This window comes from Barbus barbus (assembly GCF_936440315.1).
Source record: "Barbus barbus genome assembly, chromosome: 39".
Taxonomy (NCBI): domain Eukaryota; kingdom Metazoa; phylum Chordata; class Actinopteri; order Cypriniformes; family Cyprinidae; genus Barbus; species Barbus barbus.
The window spans coordinates 27,825,948-27,844,764 of record NC_136717.1 but is presented as its reverse complement, the minus strand read 5'-3'; the positions used below and the strand labels follow the sequence as shown (position 1 = coordinate 27,844,764).

At 37.5% G+C, this 18,817-nt stretch overlaps 2 protein-coding genes across 4 annotated transcripts in view; one reads left to right on the top strand and one right to left on the bottom strand.

Annotated features, from left to right (window-relative positions):
* The first annotated feature begins 985 nt into the window (after positions 1–985).
* dynlt1b (dynein light chain Tctex-type 1b) lies at positions 986–5,721 on the top strand. The gene is made up of 5 exons (XM_079398595.1): positions 986–1,075; positions 1,356–1,397; positions 1,482–1,605; positions 2,897–2,974; positions 3,952–5,721. Exons 1-5 carry the CDS (start codon positions 1,049–1,051, stop codon positions 4,020–4,022), a joined length of 342 nt encoding a protein of 113 aa, XP_079254721.1. The 5' UTR covers positions 986–1,048; the 3' UTR covers positions 4,023–5,721.
* tmem181 (transmembrane protein 181) overlaps positions 4,084–18,817 on the bottom strand; it is a gene marked incomplete at its 5' end in the record, with an annotated part of 19,497 nt that continues 4,763 nt past the window's right edge. For 2 of the 3 annotated variants that reach the window (XM_079398584.1, XM_079398583.1), the window contains 16 exons: positions 4,084–5,190; positions 5,265–5,331; positions 5,416–5,505; positions 5,854–5,936; positions 6,093–6,144; positions 6,226–6,328; positions 7,869–7,926; positions 8,004–8,095; positions 8,172–8,302; positions 10,026–10,125; positions 10,188–10,268; positions 12,337–12,468; positions 14,275–14,393; positions 14,470–14,557; positions 15,327–15,388; positions 17,856–17,959. In XM_079398584.1, the coding sequence (XP_079254710.1) occupies positions 5,106–5,190; positions 5,265–5,331; positions 5,416–5,505; positions 5,854–5,936; positions 6,093–6,144; positions 6,226–6,328; positions 7,869–7,926; positions 8,004–8,095; positions 8,172–8,302; positions 10,026–10,125; positions 10,188–10,268; positions 12,337–12,468; positions 14,275–14,393; positions 14,470–14,557; positions 15,327–15,388; positions 17,856–17,959 (1,447 nt within the window). In that variant the 3' untranslated portion in view covers positions 4,084–5,105. Of the gene's footprint in view, positions 5,191–5,264; positions 5,332–5,415; positions 5,506–5,853; positions 5,937–6,092; positions 6,145–6,225; positions 6,329–7,868; positions 7,927–8,003; positions 8,096–8,171; positions 8,303–10,025; positions 10,126–10,187; positions 10,269–12,336; positions 12,469–14,274; positions 14,400–14,469; positions 14,558–15,326; positions 15,389–17,855; positions 17,960–18,817 lie in introns of all 3 variants that reach the window. The other variant, XM_079398582.1, reaches the window with a different exon arrangement.

The window sequence follows — 18,817 nt, the reverse complement described above, 5'->3', positions numbered from 1 at the left end:
TTAATATCTTTTGTGTCTTCATTTATACGATATATTCAAGAGAAGGGAATATTCCAGAGCAATTTAATACTTATTCTAAATAAATTCACAGGTTAATTGTTATTTAACTCATCAATTTTCAAATGGTCATCCTCCTTAATTTCTGAACTGTAGAAGATCTGAGGAATGTTTATCATCTGCTTATTCTTTAACATGTTAAAAGATTGCCTTAACATACTTCCTGATGTAAGAATTAATATATATCCAAAAGATCAATAACATGTTATAACTGAGGTGAAGAAATGTAGTGATTTAGATCATTTTCACAAGCAAACGGTGTTCGGTTATATTTCTGGAATAAGTCAATAATAAGCAGAAGTAAGGGTCGTGTTTTATAAGCTAGAAGCGTAAGAACTGAAGTCAACCCATCATTAGCTGATTATACTACAATCAAAACCACAAAACGAGCAAATCTCATCAAACATCAGAATATTTAGAACGAGACAAACGAACAGGAGACTTTATGAAGGATACTTTCTCCAGTTATAAAGGATTTCCATGTTGGAGTAATCTTCCTGTTTGTTTGATATATTTTGAGAATATGAGTGTTATAATGAGCTCCAGGTGATTTTAATGAACTGCTGGCGTAGCTTTCATCAACATATCACATGCCTATAATGGGATTCATCAATCCTGGGCAGGTTAGCCTAAAATATGAGCAAAATCAGAGAGAATGCAGTTCAAGGTCATCTAGGGGAAAGAGTTTTAGCAGCATTATTCCCAAAGGAGAACTTTATGGAGGGAGAAACTATCCACAAAACACAGGATTTCCACGAAACAAGACATTGCTGATGAAAGTTAGGCAAGAAAATACACTTTAATACGAAAGATTAGTCCAATATATTATTTGGACATTGGAATAAAAAACCCAATGGCATTGGATTCACAAGGAATCTTTTCATGCCGTCTGTAATTAATATAATTACATTTCACACGTTTCTGCGTCGCGACGTCGTGTGCGTCATTTCCATGACAACCGCGAGGCTTCGAGCGACAACAACAACGAAACATGGACGACGATCAGAGCGCTGAAGAGGTAAGGTTAAGGACGATCAAATGTTTGAAATATACTCAATCAAAAGTAAAAGAGAAGATGTTTGCTTTAAGAAGTCATATATCACACTTCCTGCCTTGATTCTTCGCGCTGCGGTTAAGCTAATGGCTAACAGCTGCTAACCTGAACTAGCGGCGTGTTTACTCCAGTATCTCCAGTGCAGTAGATTTCGTCATTTATTTGTGAATTTCAACACAGGATCCTTCACTGAAGCTTTAAGCAGAGCTATAGCGGATGACAGAGATGTTTTGTATTCCTCCAGACGGCGTTCGTGGTGGAAGAAGTGAGCAGCATCGTGAAGGAGGTTTGCTCGTCTCTGTCTCCGAGTCTCGTCTCGTCTCGTGTTGTGTTGGACTGATGTGTGAGCGCTTCTTCTCTCTGTCTTCAGTCTCTGGAAGCAGTGATCGGCAGAAACCCGTATGAGCAGCAGCGTGTGAACCAGTGGATGTCCAGTGTGGTGGAGCAGTGCCTCGGTCAGCTCAGCAAACTCAGCAAACCCTTCAAATACATCGGTCAGCATCCTGTACTCAAACACCAAGATCTGCTGATCATCTGCTCCTCTGAGATCAGGAGGAGGGTGTTTCTTCATCAGGTTTGGAGAAATGTGTCTCTGCATCAGTGTCTCAGCAATGGATGCTCTGCAGTGAATGGGTGCCGTCAGAATGAGAGTCCAAACAGCTGATAAAAACATCACAATAATCCACACCACTCCAGTCCATCAGTTAACATCTGGAGAAGACAAAAGATTAAACACATCCAGCATTTTTTGACTAAAATAAGAGTCCATAATAACTCTTCCTCCAGTGAAGAAGTGCATATGGCAAGCCGTTTTGACTTTTATTCCTTCTCAGGATATGAATTCTTGATATCAGAAATTAAATTTCTACTAGTAACAATGTTAATTATTGATATCAAGAACTAAATTGTTGATATCAGAAATACATTTTCAGATATCAGAAATGAACATTGTCACTAGTGACAATTAAATTGTTGATATCAAGAATAGACATTTTTACTAGTAAGAACTGTATTTCTGATATATGAAATTGGAATTTTAACTAGTAAGAAATTAATTCTTGTTATCAACAATTGATTTTGAATGGCAGCCTAAGGTGACATTTAATAGTGAAAATACAATTACAGATATCAACAATTTAATTGTTGATATCAAGAATTAGCATTTTAACTGGTGAAAATTGAATTGTTGATATCAAAAATTAACATTATTACTAGTGGAAATGTTATTGCTGATATCAAAAATAGCCATTGTTACTAGTAGAAATTTAATTTCTGATATCAAGAATTCATATCCTGAGAAGGAATAAAAGTCAAAACGGCTTGCCATAAGTGCATCTGCTGTTGTCTCTCGCATTAAAATCCAGCCACATATTAGTTTAGATCTGTTGTAAACGCTGCTGGATCTGTGCAGATTTCTCTCCTGATTCAGACCAGAACACTTCTTCACTGGAGGAAGAGTTATTATGGACTCGGATTTTAGTTAAAAAATGCTGGATGTGTTTCATCTTTGGTCTTCTCCAGATGTTAACTGATGGACTGGAGTGGTGTGGATTATTGTGATGTTTTTATCAGCTGTTTGGACTCTCATTCTGACGGCACCCATTCACTGCAGAGCATCCATTGCTGAGACACTGATGCAGAGACACATTTCTACAAACCTGATGAAGAAACACTCATCCAGATCTCCACATTTTCATTTTTGTCTGAACTGTTCCTGTGACCGAGCTGCAGGTCATGGTTATTATCTTACTCCAGAATGATCATCTGCTCGGTTCTCTCCATCAGTCACATGCATTATAATGCAGAAAAACGGAGCAGGACTGCAGTCGGCTTCTTCATGTTTCTGGGACAATACTACAGATGGTAAGGGCCGTCTTGAGTTCTATTCAAATATAAACACCTTTGACCCAGCTTACAAAAATATGTCCTGAGAATGTTTTGCTGACGTTCCCATTAAAACGTCCAGGGGCCTGTTTCAGAGAGGAGGTTAAGTGACAACTTTAGTGAAACTTCGAGGTTTCTGTTTCAAAATAGGAGGTTTGTCAAACCTGAGAAAGCAGGGTAAGTCAAGCCCGTTTCTGAAAGAGAGGTAACTTAGAGTCAGTTACCGTGGTAACATACTGTCGTTACCAATAGTGTTCAATGGAGCTAATGACCATAGTTAGCAAACGATGCTTCTGGGAAACGCACCTCAGGTCAGGAGCAGGCTTTCTTCAGTAAACCCAGAGTTTCTTTCAGTCTCTTCCCTCTTTTTTAAAGCGCAAGCAATATTTAAATACATCATTCATGCTGCAAAAATGCTTTTCTTACGGAGTATTCTTGTCTTGTTTTGAAGTACAAATATCTAAAAATTCTTTAGTTAAGATGCATTTTCTATACATGAAAAATAAGATAGTCAGTCTTGTTGGGTGCATTTTATGTAAAACATGTAAAATTGTCTGCCATAGGGTAAGAAAAATAATCTTAGTGCAAACAGAAACAAGAGTATTTTAATCTCTTACCCCATTAGCAGATAATAAGAAAAATGCACTTAAATTAGTTGTTCCCCTCCATGGAAACAAGACTAAATAACCTTATGTAGAAAATGCATCTTGATTTAAGAATCTTTAGATATTTTGTCTGGAAACAAGAAAAAAATTCTAAAAAAAAAAGCAGTTCTTACTTGGACCCGTTTATGACAAAAAAGAAATGACAAATAAAAGTACAATATTGTGTGAATTTATTTTTCATCTCTCTGGACTTTATACGGTTCCATTATTATAAGTACAACTTCTTTGCCCTTCTGTTGCAGTTTATTTGATTTGATTGAGTTTTTTAAAGTGTGTATTTTGTCTCTGCAGGCAGCTGCACGGTCCGATGGGAAAACAAGCACCTGTACTGCATCGTCAGTGTGTTCGGACTCGCCATTTAGACTCAAACAAGCTTCAGTATTCCTGCATTCAGACTCTCCCTGTACAATAAAAGCACACATTCACCTCTTAAAAATGTCTGAAGAGTTTATTCCACATTCGCTCAGACATCACAAGCTCCTCGTCTGGACTGAGCTCAGCGGGTTTGGGAATGATCTTATGTACATGTGGAAAGGCACAGCGAACCGTCATCACACAGTGCTTCTGGGACATTTCATAACGTCCAGCATCACATCAGACAGATAAACATCACCCTGCTGCTTTAAACCGTCATCATCACAGCCCAGTGAACCAACGGTGCTTACAAAACAAAAACAAGGCTTTCTGTCCTCAACGGGACCCACAAAACAATAACCCGAAATACACAAACACAAGAGAGAAACATGCACAGGAAACACAAAACAGGAATGTGAGAAAAGAAGGCTTTTGGAGCGATAAACTACGACATCCAGTGAAGGATCCATATTCATCCAGAAGCACACATTCACACAGGATCTCCAGACTGGCCAAACAGCTCAAACCAGCCAGAAATCAATAGAAATATATGCACAGAAGCAGCTTCCTCACATTATTAATAGAGTCTGATCTGAGGAAAAACTGACACGGTCTAGAAATGCACTGTGCGTCACTCAAATCTAAAGAATAAAACATTGGCTATTTTTGAGACCCTTTTTTGCCATGAAAATTAAGCACATTTTACCCTAAATTATATAAGCATTTCATATGAAAATATTTATAAATAATTTTGTGTTTATACTAAAAGTACACCTTCCATCAAGGTATTATTTGTGTTAAGCTGGATGATTTTCATTATCACGGGGGTTAAATGTGCTTAATTATGTCAGATGCAAATGAAAATATACATATTGATTTTTCTCCTTTTAATTTGGAGGTGAAACACGACGTTGACCCCAGCAGTGACCTGAGGTCAGGTGTAATGACACTCGATGGGTTCAGTGCGTCTCGACGGACTTCAGAAACACACCACTGTAGCTTTAAAAATACACCGGCCCGTATATTTACACACTGTGTTAGCCTATATACATCCGTTCAGACTACACCAGCGATCCGGAGTCACTCCGCTTTCAGTCGCTCTCGCTCTCATCCTGGTATTTGGCGCTGGCTTTGATGGCTCGGCCGTTCTGAAGAGGCATTTCCTCATAATCGCTCCTTCAGAGAAACAGATCAGGACGATCAGAAAAGGCTGGTTTGGATCAGATAATGATGCGATGTAGGGAACGTACCCGTAAATGACTTCATCGTCCGAGTCGTTGAGCATGGAGAAGGCAGGATTGTCCTTCAGCTGCGAGTCTGGACACACAAACACACACATCTACGTGACGAAGGCCAGTTCTGCTGCAGAAACACTCCACCGGTCAGCGGCGATGAACTCACCGTACAGAGCGTTCCTGGAGGGCGAGTAGACAAACGCTAGCGTGTAGAGATAGAAGTTTAGGAGGCCATAGAAGGAAAGAAATTCCGCTGGTGGAGAAAAACACTCAGGAAAAGCACAGACCAAGCACTTTAAACCAGGGTTATTACAGCTCACTCAAACCATGGAAAAACACCATTAAAAAAACTAGTACTAAAATAAACTAATTGGTCCTGATGGTCTTAAAAAAAAAAAAAAAAAAACGGGAATAAGAATTAATAAAAATAGTACAGACATAGACAAACACAGTAAAGTTACTAAAACTTGGCAAATATAAAAACTAATTCAAAATATTAATAAAAACTACAATAGGATGCTTAATACTAAAAATAAAAATGGTTTTATAGCGATGGATTTCTAGTGATGAATCAGATGTGAGGGAATCTCTAATGAAAGGATATAATTCTGGTAGTGAGTGGAAAGTTCAGCAACAAAGTTTTCTTGCAAAGCCTTGGAGCCGAATCTCAGGTACAGAATAACCACACTGAGGAAACAGGAAGAGGAAATGACAACAGAGAACTCACTCACGTGAAAGTGTGGATTTACACAGGTGTGTGAGAGAGAGTGTGTGTGTGTGTGTGTGTGTGTGTGTCTGTGTGTGTGTGTGTGAGAGAGAGAGTCTGTGTGAGTGTTGACAGACCTGATCACCAGCACCAGCAGCGTCAGTGCTGTCAGGAACTTCAGCCGCAGATCTAAATAAACCAATCAGATGAGGATCACCAACATGCACCTGACTCTGTGTGTGTGTGTGTATGTGTGTGTGCGTGTGTTACCTGTGTAGGGTGCGTTCTTGAGCTCGGAGCAGGCACACAGCACCAGAAACACCAGATACAGCACATACACAGCCACCAGCAGCAAGAAGAAGACCTTCATGCCCTGCAACAAACACACACACACACGTTATTTTACACTGTATTCAGATCAGTTCACCAACTTTGATTTTTTTCCCCTGTATTTCCTGTAATAAAACTTGCATTATTACTTCTTTCTGATCTGAAATATGATGCCACTTATACTGCACAGTGACTCGTTTTATTTGTAATTTTGTTTTACCATATTTTCTGTAACACAAGCAGCTTTTTTTATTATTCCACTGTATTTTTCAGAATACAAGTTTTTTTTAATAATCTGAAACATGCTGCATTATATTCCAAAGTGACTAAATTTATTTTTTACCCAAACTTTAAAGAATTATGAGTAACTTAAAAAAAAAAAAACATTTGTCAGAATAAGTTAAAAATATATTATTATTAATTATTCTTGTATTATTATTATCATCATCATTATCTGAAACATTCTGCAACTTAAATTCCAGCTACTTTATTTTTTTAACTCTTTCCCCACCAAACACGTTATTTCCCAGGTGTCTGTGTTCTCGCTGTTATACGCTCGGGGGGGCTATCACGCATCTCCTGAATGAGTCTAGAATCACTCGATCAAAAACACAGAAACCACTGATCTCATATATGAGCATATGCATATGAAAAATAATGCGATCATCAACACTAACCGCATATAAATGAAAGCTGCCTAATGTTTCAGAGTCAAATGTGGATCCAGAAAGTGTTGAAGGCCTGTGAAGCTTTAGGAGACTGATGAAGACATCTACTGCATCTTTGCTCTGATAATATTACTGAATATGATCCAGATGGAGTATTGGATTAAAATCTGATTTTATCAGCTTTTTGCTTTTAATCAAACCTACCTACATTCAAGTGTTGATTAAAAACAAAGCTTTAGCTGGAATAAAACTGACTTTTGTTTTGTTTGAAAAATATTCTGGGGGTCATGAAATATTAGTGAAAATCAGCAAAAACGCTGGCGGGGAAAGAGTTTTTCTGGAATGTAAATTGCATTTGTTTCTATCATCTGAAGCATGCTGGGACATTTATTAAAAAACACTTTAATTTTATTTTTTACTGTATTTTCTGTAATATGTTACGTTATTTTATCATCTGAAAATCAGCGACTTTACAGTATTTTTCAGAATTTGACGTTGTTTATCATATAACAACAATAAATGTTGTTTAGAATAAATGCCACTAAAAATTGTGTTTGTTTTATAATGATATTTTTTATTTTCTGTTTTATTTACTGGTTCATCAAAATAAATCTGAATGTTAAAAAAACATGAATTATCAGTGTTTTTATTTCTCTTGATGCAATCTTGACCTAGTATAGTTAAGTGTGACTTATTCTCCAGGAAACAATATTCTTTATTATATTCAATAGTATGTGACCCAGCAGCACAGAAGCAGTCAGTAAATATATCAAAACTTAATGTATAAATCTCAATTTCAAAAAAATTGACCCTTATGACTGGTTTTGTGGTCCAGGGTCACATACATTTGAAATATTTGGACAGATGTTATTTTATTAAGCAGGAACAATCGGTGTGGAGCTGAAAGAGACTCACCTGGAAGTTCTGGATGTCCACTTTGTACTGATACGTGGGATCCTGCAGCTCATTCACCCTAATAAGAAGAAAAATCTGATGAGAATCCCATCATACACCAGCAGTGACAGCAGAAAACAGCGGCAGGTTTCTCACGTTTGCCAGACTCCCAGCGTGACGGCCGAGAGCCACAGCAGCCCCACGACCAGCAGCTTGGGCAGGTAGAAGGTCAGGAACCTCCGGTCTCCCTGCAGGTGAGAGCACAGGTGAGCAGAGCACAGACAGGTGAGTAGTGCACTAGTGAGGGCCCTTCAGAGAGCGTACCTGCACTCGGATGCCGTGATACACACACAGCCAGAAGAGCAGCAGCGCACACAGGAACAGAGCCTGGAAGAAAGCGTCCAGCGTTCCCGGAAACCAGCTGTTCACCAGGAACGACAGCGGGAAGAACGGATCTACAACAGCAGCACATCACAAAAAAGTTACTGTTAAATGTAATGCATTACAATATTGCCTTACTCCATAAAAAAGTAACTAATTACGTTACCTACTTACTTTTTATGGAAAGTAATGATACACGTTACTTTTTAAATCTGGGCTGGGCTTCCTTGTTTGTTTTTAATATAAAAGTTCTATTTTATAGGGGAAGTATCTATTCTAAAGTATTTCTAAATATTCTATAAGGGAAAGAAATAAAATAACATCTGGCAAAATATTTCAAATATATAATATGTGACACTGGACCACAAAACCAGTCATAAGGGTATGAGATAAACCAGGCATAAAACTGAGATTTCTACATCTATACTACTGAATAATAATCTTTCTATTGATGTATGGTTTGTTATGATACGACAATATTTGTCTGAGATACAACTATTTGAAAATCTGGAATCTGAGGGAGCAAAAAAATCTAAATATTGAGAAAATCTCCTTTAAAGTTGTTCAAATGAAGTTCTTAGCAATGCATTGTAGCACCTCTACATATTTATATTTAATTTATGTCAGCGTGTTATCCAAGAATGGAAATTGGATTAAGGTTATCAAGTTGTATCTTGACTTCTAATACTTTGAAGTTCTTGACTCCATTTCCTATAATGCTGTGCTGGACTCTTGTATTAATTCCTGTTTTTGTTTCTTCCTGTTTAATGTTTTCTTTATGGATGATGATTGCATATGTATATAAGGGGGTAGCAGGGATGGATATCCAGGTGGACATCCTTGTTTGCAGCATGCCTCGCTGGCAGGATTTACTTGTGATGTTTTGTAGTGTTTCGTGACATTGGGCTTTTTGATGCAATGCAGCACAAAGGACTTGGGTACATTTGTCTGGGACTAACGAAGGTTGCGGTAAGAAGTACGCAACTCATCTTTTAGTGCAAAGACTAAGGGATCTACGATAAGTCACGACAAGGTGGACTTTGCTCATGTGTGTGATTAATGATACGTTTAATCTGGGTGTTTATATAATATACGTCTCTTTTGCATCGTGAAATGACTGAACTGTTTGTATTTTATTTGATGTGACATCGCTAATATTGAGATTGTTACAGCATATTACTAATCAAAAATTAAGTTTTGATATATTTACAGTAGGAAATTTACTAAATATCTTCATGGAACATGATCTTAATATCCTAATGATTTTTGTCATAAAAGAGAAATGTATAATTTTGATCCATATAATGTATTGTTGTCTATTGCTACAGATATACCTGTGTTACTCATGACTGCTTTTGTGCTGCAGGGACACTATATTAGGCTCATTCTCCTATTAATATTTGAAAGATTTAAGCCTACACTTATTCACTTTTATTTGTTCCCCACTAAATAAAGTTGTTTCACTTCTTTAAAATGATTGTACACCCATGATTTTTCTAGAGTATCTTTCGCTGCTGAATTATCCACTAACCTAGTTTATATCAGTAGTAATTCTAATATGCTGATTTGCTGCTCAAGAAACATTTCTGATTATTTAGCATTTTATTTTTCAGGATTCACAGATGAATAGAAAGTTCAAAAGAACAGCATTTATTTGAAATAGAAATCTAATGTATGATTAGAAATGTCTTTACTGTCAGTTTAATGCATCCTTGATGAATAAAAGCAAACATCTGAGTGAGGATGTGCTTGTAATCATTCAGTTGTGATGTAAACGCAGTGAAATGAGCGTCTCACCGTTGTACAGCAGCAGCAGAGGAAGAAGAATAGACATCCACTTCTGCTCGATTCCCCAGTCCCTCATGGAGAACTTGCGTAAAGAGTGAGCGAACATGCACTGCACACAAACACAACATCATCAAACACTGGTGAAACACTCCAAACCTGTCTGTAACTTACCGTCACGATGAAGGTCATCACCACAAACACGAAGCGGAACCAGATCTCCACCTGAGAGAACGTGGCGTTGTACATCTTAAACTGAGAAAGCACAAAACACACAGAAACGAGAGTCCTGGATCACAATTTATTCCTGCAATGCAACTCATTTCATATTTCATACCTGCTGAATGAATTCAATGCTGGTTTCGGACTCATGTTGAGCTGCTGATTCCACACAGAGTCTGTTTTGTGTCACACTTTCTCATTAAACGTGCGCATTTCTGCTTTCAGGAATGAGAGCCAGCACAAACACATGACTCCATTCAGATTACAGGTATTTGTTCAATTCTCAGCACATTGTATGACGTGATTTTATTTCTAATCCTGATTTCAAGCTCAGAATTATGACCAGAGACAGAAGGACATGCAAAGATGAGCCTGATGATTTCTGCTCTTACTGCATCCAAACCACCACCGGAGGAAAAAAATAATAAATAATATTCACAGAGGTTGTGAATGAAGCTCATTTATTTTAGGGCTGTCAGGAAATTAATTTTTAAAATCACCAATAAATGAATCACACATCAATTTGGGCTGAGAAACTACCCTCCAAAAGATCAAATAAAGTCATTATTGTGTTAAATGAGAAGAGCATTGAAGAGGCATTACAAAAGTAGCTTTAGAAAGGAATATTCTGATTCAACATTGCATAAATGATAATAAATGCGTAATGATTGTTTTATTGAATATTGTAATACGAAATATTTGAAAAAATCTATTAAATAAAACTTTAAATATGAAAAACCATCAGTAGGTCTGAATGAGTGAGTCATTCGTTCACAAAGGGATTCATTAGGAAACAAAGCAAGAGACATCTTTATGAATGAATCACTGAATCACTGACTCACTCGATTCACTCAAACCCTAGATTCATTCAGTTATGAATCACTCGTCGATCAGAAACACACATCAGTTCTGCTGCGACTTTGAAAATGATTTTCCTCAGTGAAACTTAGCAAAACAGACACTACTGTGTCTAAAACATAACACATATACTTCTTGTTTGTTGAGTTGTTGTATAAAGTCAGTGATGCAGATACTGGGGAAAAGCAGCACTCGTGCTGATGTGATATCGCTAAATCATATGATACAAATATAAGAGGCACATTTATGTTTTGTGCTCATCGTGAATTTTAGGTTCATATAACTGCATTCTAATAGATTTTAATTATTTTTTTCATAATTAATCGCACACCATTAAATTTTGAATGGATGACTTTCCTCTGGTGAGTCGAGTTAAGCTCCTAAACTTTGGAATAGTTTGCCTGTAAATGTGACACTTGCTCCTTCACCAGTGTAGGTCTGTTCCCCTGTCCCTGGAGCACAAAACCAGTCACAAGGGTACATTTTTCCAAATTTCTACATCACCTGAAAGGAAAATCATCTTTCCATTGATGTATGGTTTGTTATGATAGGACAATATTTGGCTGAGATACAACTATTAGAAAATCTGGAATCTGAGGGAGCAAAAAAATCTAAATATTGAGAAAATCTCCTTTAAAGTTGTTCAAATGAAGTTCTTAGCAATGCATATTACTAATCAAAAATTAAGTTTTGATATATTTACGGTAGGAAATTTACTAAATATCTTCATGGAACATGATCTTAATATCCTAATGATTTTTGTCATAAAAGAGAAATGTATAATTTTGATCCATACAATGTATTGTTGGCTATTGCTGCAGATATACCTGTGCTACTCATGACTGCTTCTGTGCTGCAGGGACATATATGTGGTTTCTCTGGCTTTTGATTAATGTCAGTTTAAGGGTTTGATATCAATTTGCTCCGATTCTATTTGAATGCGTTTATTTTTCATATGATGCATGTTTCCCTTTATGCTTCTTATATACTGTGTTTTGTAGTACAGTACTTTGGCGCAACTCTGTTGCTTTTAAATGTGTTACAGAAATACATTTGGACTTGATTCCTTGGAATCCTTTTATGTCATTAAAACCAAAACCTTTGACATTAGACCTGCTTTTTGTTGTCACTCTTATTTTGTGAAAAACTGTCCATGATGGAAAGTTTTTGATTTTCCAGCATCAAATGATCTACTATCATGTGTATTATGTTTTTGCAGGACAGTGTTAAAACCTGAACTCACTACAAAAGTCACGTTTTTGATTTTGTCCTTCAGGCCGTCCTGCAGGTTCCTGAAGCGGACGTTGATCTTGTACTGCGTGTAGTTCAGATATCCCAGATGCAGCACGATGATCTCGTCACACGCCTGCTGACGCTGTAACACACACACACACACACACACACACACACAGGTTTGAATGATTCAATGTCTCATTCATAAATACTTGTTTCATCAACAAATCTCTTGCGTGAATAATTTAAAAGACATTAGGGATGCGCGGTATACCGATACTGGAAAAATACTGGTATAGACGTGAAGTGACATACTGCCAAGTGTGGTGACCCATACTCGGAATTCGTGCTCTGATTCGCCCGGGGAGCAGTTGGGGGTTCGGTGCCTTGCTCAAGGGCACCTCAGTCGTGGTATTGAGGGTGGAGAGAGCGCTGGACATTCCCTCCCCCCACCTACAATCCCTGCCGGACCTGAGACTCGAACCCGCAACCTTTGGATTACGAGTCTGACTCTCTAACCATTAGGCCACGACAGACCAGTATATATTATATTTCAAACAGTACGATATCATAATTTTGCTCAATTCGGTATTTCATATGCTGCAGTTGCAAAGTGCACCTTTAGGTGGCAGTGCTTCCCAAATTGCTACACAACGGGTAAATGTGACAACAGAAGGAAGGACACGATGGATCAAACAGATGAAACTATCAACACACCTGAAATGAATTAATAAAGAGAACCGTAGAAGTGAAATATGGCATTACTCTGCATATAAAACAGATGACGAAGGTGAAGGAACTGCCCTTACTGCCCCTGTATGCCACAGGAGGCAACACATCAAACCTCTTTAATGTTGAGCATATGTCGCTTGCTCATCCTGATCTTTTCAGAGAATTAAGAGATCGACAGGTGAGTGCATTATTCATAAATTCAGATTTAATTTGAACTTATTTACATCTGATCAGCGCTCATACAGATGTGATACAGTAAGATCAAATGTGTGTGAGACACTAGAACCACTGAAGGTTTGGTCACGTAATACATGCATTTCATACAATCAAAGATTAACTGCATTTGAATTAAGCAAGAGTTTTGCTATATTCATTTTAGTATCAATAATATGAAGCGAATGTTTCTGCTAATATGAGCAGTTCAGAGAGCGAGGTTTATATTTACTGAGTCTGAAATCTGAAAACAATCTGAGAAAGAGAGAAATAATAACGTGATTTTGAATATTACTTTGACTGTTAGGATAACACTTTATAATAAAGAAACATTTGTTGCATTAATTGCGTTACTTCAGTTGTATTTCTTTTTCTTCAAACTCAGTCAAAATGTAACCTCTGCTCCCGGTAGGTTTTCACAAAGGTATTAAGATATGAATGCGTTTTTATTATTATTATTATTATTATAATAAAATTGTTTTCAATTCAGTTATATTTATTTTCAGGCTGGTTATTTGTCACCTATGGTGTCGATTTAATATCAATACCGAAGTATTACATTCTGGTATCGTACCGAAGCCAAAATTATGGTATCAAGCCATCCCCAAAAGACATATACATTTTTTAACAGTCACTTGTCTCCACCTACTGGCGAAACAATGCAATCGACACAAACATTACTTTCAGAAGATGACTTGCTTATTTTGATCGCTACCATAGACATCTGTGTTTATATCCGAACGATAAACTTTCATCCCAGTATTTCTGTGATCATATGAATGACTGTAAAAGATAAATAATAGCTGTTTTTTATCTAAACATGCTAACTATCTGCTCTCTTTGTCAGCGGCAGTGTGAATGCAGATTTGAGTGTTCCGGTATGATTTTGTTCAACGATTGAACAGACACAGATGAATCACTACCATTCAGAAATGAGGTAGTGTGGGTGTCTTAATCGAGATAGCGATGTTTTAACGATTAACGGTGCAGCTCTGTGACTCACGGCGGCGCAGCGAAGGCTTCGGTTCTTGTTGTGAACGTTGTCTCTGATGCGCATCACGCTGGCGTCCTGCATCACGCCCTGCAGCTCCACATTCATCCCCAGCTCTTCCCAGCTCAAATCTGCAACTGAACACACACTCCATCAGCTCTGACACACACACACACACACACACACACACACACACACTGCTCTCACTGCTGCGGTCCAGCTGGATGATGCAGGTCAGCCACAGCTGCTGGTTGTAGTTGGACAGCGGCGGAGATCGGAGGTCAAACGGGCCGCTCTGAACACAAAACACATCACATTTACCCCAAAAACACTGACTTACACTAACCGGAAAACGTTTAAGAATTAAGGTGTTTTAATGTTTCTAAAAGAATCTCTTCTGCTCATCAAGGCTGTTTTTCTTTCATCAAAAATACTGTAAAAATGTGAAATATTATTCTAATCTAAAACGGCAGTTTTCTATGTGAATATCTGTTAAACTGTAATTTATTTCTGTGATACGCAGCTGTATTTTCAGCATCTTCAGTGTCACATGATCTTCAGAAATATTTTTTGTTTTATTTATACATTTTAAAATAAAGGATACAAAAATTCCAAGAACACTGGATAACAACACACTTAAATATGTAGCAGTGGACAAATACATCAAATTATATTTTTATGTAATATGCCTAATATGCTGATTTGCTGCTCAAGAAACATTTATGATTATTATCAATGTGGAAAACGTTAATATTTTTGTGGAAACCGTGATGGATTTTATTTTCAGGATTCACAGATGAATAGAAAGTTCAAAAGATCAGCATTTATTTGAAATAGAAATCTTTTGATACATTATAAATGTCTTTAATGCCAATTTTGTTTAATGCGTCCTTGGTGAATAAAAGTATATATTTCTCACATTTGAATGGATGATTTTTACTGTATTTTTGATCAAATAAATGCAGTCTTGGAGAGCAGAAGAGACTTCTTTTACACACACACACACACACACACACACAAAATAAGATAGGGAGCAAATCTGCAGTTGATTGCATGAATCTCACCTTCGATCCATTGGTGCTGACGCTCAAACCGTTATAATAATTCTCACTAATGATCTTCGGTCCTGCAGGAGAGACATTTATCAGTCAATTCAGCTACACATCTCATATAAGAACTCCTCTTTAACAGAAATCAGCCACGTGACCCTTTTTCTGAGAACGCACACTTTTATTCCACTCTCAGCGTTGTAGCCTGATAATCATAAAAATAAATAATAATAATAATAATAAATATATACAGGTGCTGGTCATAAAATTTGAATATCATGAAAAAGTTGATTTATTTCAGTAATACCATTCAAAAAGTGAAACTTGTATATTAGATTCATTCATTACACACAGACTGATATATTTCAAATGTTTATTTCCTTTAATTTTGATGATTATAACTGACAACTAAAGAAAGTCCCAAATTCAGTATCTCAGAAAATTAGAATATTGTGAAAATGTTCAATATTGAAGACCCCTGGTGCCACACTCTAATCAGCTAATGAACTCAAAACACCTGCAAAAGCCTTTAAATGGTCTCTCAGTCTAGTTCTGTAGGCTACACAATCATGGGGAAGACTGCTGACTGGACAGTTGTCCAAAAGACCACCATTGACACCTTGCACAAGGAGGGCAAGACACAAAAGGTCATTGCTAAAGAGGCTGGCTGTTCACAGAGCTCTGTGTCCAAGCACATTAATAGAGAGGCGAAGGGAAGGACAAGATGTGGTAGAAAAAAGTGTACAAGCAATAGGGATAACCGCACTCTGGAGAGGATTGTGAAACAAAACCCATTCAAAAATGTGGGGGAGATTCACAAAGAGTGGACTGCAGCTGGAGTCAGTGCTTCAAGAACCACCAGCACAGACGTATGCTAGGCTTGGGTTTCAGCTGTCGCATTCCTTGTGTCAAGCCACTCTTGAACAAGAGACCGCGTCAGAAGCATCTTGACTGGACTGCTGCTGAGTGGTCCAAAGTTATGTTCTTCTTCCTTTGGAAATCAAGGTCCCAGAGTCTGGAGGAAGAGAGGAGAGGCACATAATCCACGTTGCTTGAGGTCCAGTGTAAAGTTTCCACAGTCATTGATGGTTTGGGGTGCCATGTCATCTGCTGGTGTTGGTCCATTGTGTTTTCTGAGGTCCAAGGTCAACGCAGCCATCTACCAGGAAGTTTTAGAGCACTTCATGCTTCCTGCTGCTGACCAACTTTATGGAGATGCAGATTTCATTTTCCAACAGGACTTGGCACCTGCACACACTGCCAAAGCTACCAGTACCTGGTTTAAGGACCATGGCATCCCTGTTCTTGATTGGCCAGCAAACTCGCCTGACCTTAACCCCATAGAAAACCTATGGGGTATTGTGAAGAGGAAGATGCAATACGCCAGACCCAACAATTGAGAAGAGCTGAAGGCCACTATCAGAGCAACATGGGCTCTCATAACACCTGAGCAGTGCCACAGACTGATCGACTCCATGCCACGCCGCATTGCTGCAGTAATCCAGGCCAAAGGAGCCCCAACTAAATATTGAGTGCTGTACATGCTCATACTTTTCATGTTCATACTTTTCAGTTGGCCAACATTTCTAAAAATCTTTTTTTTGCATTGGTCTTAATTGATATTCTAATTTTCTGAGATACTGAATTTGGGACTTTCATTAGTTGTCAGTTATAATCATCAAAATTAAAGGAAATAAACATTTGAAATATATCAGTCTGTGTGTAATGAATGAATCTAATATACAAGTTTCACTTTTTGAATGGTATTACTGAAATAAATCAACTTTTTCATGATATTCTAATTTTATGACCAGCACCTGTATGTATGTATGTATGTGTGTGTGTGTGTGTGTGTGTGTAAATTGTATCTAAATATCTATATATCTAAATAAAAATAGACTATTCAGTATATGATCCAAAGTAACTAGTAACTAACTACTTGAGTAGATTTTTTTATCCGATACTTTTTTACTCTTACTCAAATAACTATTCAGACTATTGCTTTTACTTGAGTACAGTTTTTGGCTACTCTACCCACCTCTGTGTATATATATATATATATATATATATATATATATATATATATATATATATATATATATATATAAAAACTAAAAATACTTAATTTTTTTTATTTATTAAAACTTTATTTTATAATTTTTTTATTAATATTTTATATTCTTCCTCATTGAAAGCTCTTTTAGGAAGCCAACAGATATTAAAACAAAAAGTTTCATGATCTAGAGACTATTAATAATTAAAAACAAATAGTTTAGTAACTTCTTCATAATGGAAGATTTAAATTGTAAATATATTTAAATAAACAGGCATTTTTACCTTTTCATTGCTCTGTGAATGAGATTTGTGATTGTGATACTCTAGATCTTTGAGGGGTGGGAATGAAAACGTTAGGAGTCTGTCATTGTGAAGCACATGATCGTTATCCACTGATTACAGGCCTCAAAAGAACAAAGAAACCGCCAAGGGACGGCGAGCAGGTGCATGCTGGGAAACGGGCCTCTGTCTGCAGGAACCCAGACTCACCTGACACACCGATGAGCGTGGAGACGCCGAAGCAGAAGAAGAAAACCACGAACACCAGAACAAAGTGCCTCTTAGAGAGAGTGTAGAGACGCATGGGGGCCAACCTACAGCACACACACACACACACACACACACACACACACACACACACACACACACGAGTCAGGAGTATGCAAACATACACAGCACATTCAATATTGATTTGTGTTCACTTACACAATCACACTTTAGTTTTTAAATAAATACATACATACATACATACATACATACATACATACATACATACATACATACATACATACATACATACATACATACATACATACATACATACATACAAAAAGTTATATATAAAATAAAAGAGCACTTATCAGTTGAATGTGTACGTTCACTAAAGTGATGGCACTGTTATAGTCTCTAAATGTTATTGTGGTGTACATGTGATTTCTGACAGATCTGAACACAGTGAGAGTCCCTCAACAACATAAAAGTATACTGATATTAATCAAAATATAAAATTGTCACATAGCGCACGATTCTTAAATCAGCTAGCATAATTGACAGGGCTCGCAAAATCGCTAGCCCGACGTCCCGGGGCTATAGTGTTTTCCAGTCGGGCTACCAGAATGCATCACTGCCTGCCCGACGGGCCTTAAATACAGGACTCCACGCAGTGTTCCTCTAAACTGAGCGCTCTTCTTCCACCGCGGACGCGCAGGAGAAATAATGTGCCTCGCACACAAAAATGAGTTGCATTTGATTGAATGCCGCAGTAAAAGGAAAGAATAGCAATGCTCGGGCAAACCGCTCTAGAGCTGATGTCACGACAGAGTTAGAGCCGGTGAATACGGTTTACAGGCTTCAGAACGATGTGAGTCGCTGTAGAAACTCAATACTTCAATAGTTGCGGTGCGCTCAACACGAGAGACGACACAAACACAATCACATCTGAAATAAAACAT

What these genes read in the sequence shown, in the direction of transcription:
- dynlt1b (XM_079398595.1), top strand. Translation starts at nt 1,049, where the DNA reads ATGGACGACGATCAGAGCGCTGAAGAG. An exon ending in CAAACCCTTCAAATACATCG is followed by an intron (nt 1,606 to 2,896) that starts GTCAGCATCCTG and finishes TCTCTCCATCAG; the next exon opens with TCACATGCATTATAATGCAG. An exon ending in CTGGGACAATACTACAGATG is followed by an intron (nt 2,975 to 3,951) that starts GTAAGGGCCGTC and finishes TTGTCTCTGCAG; the next exon opens with GCAGCTGCACGGTCCGATGG.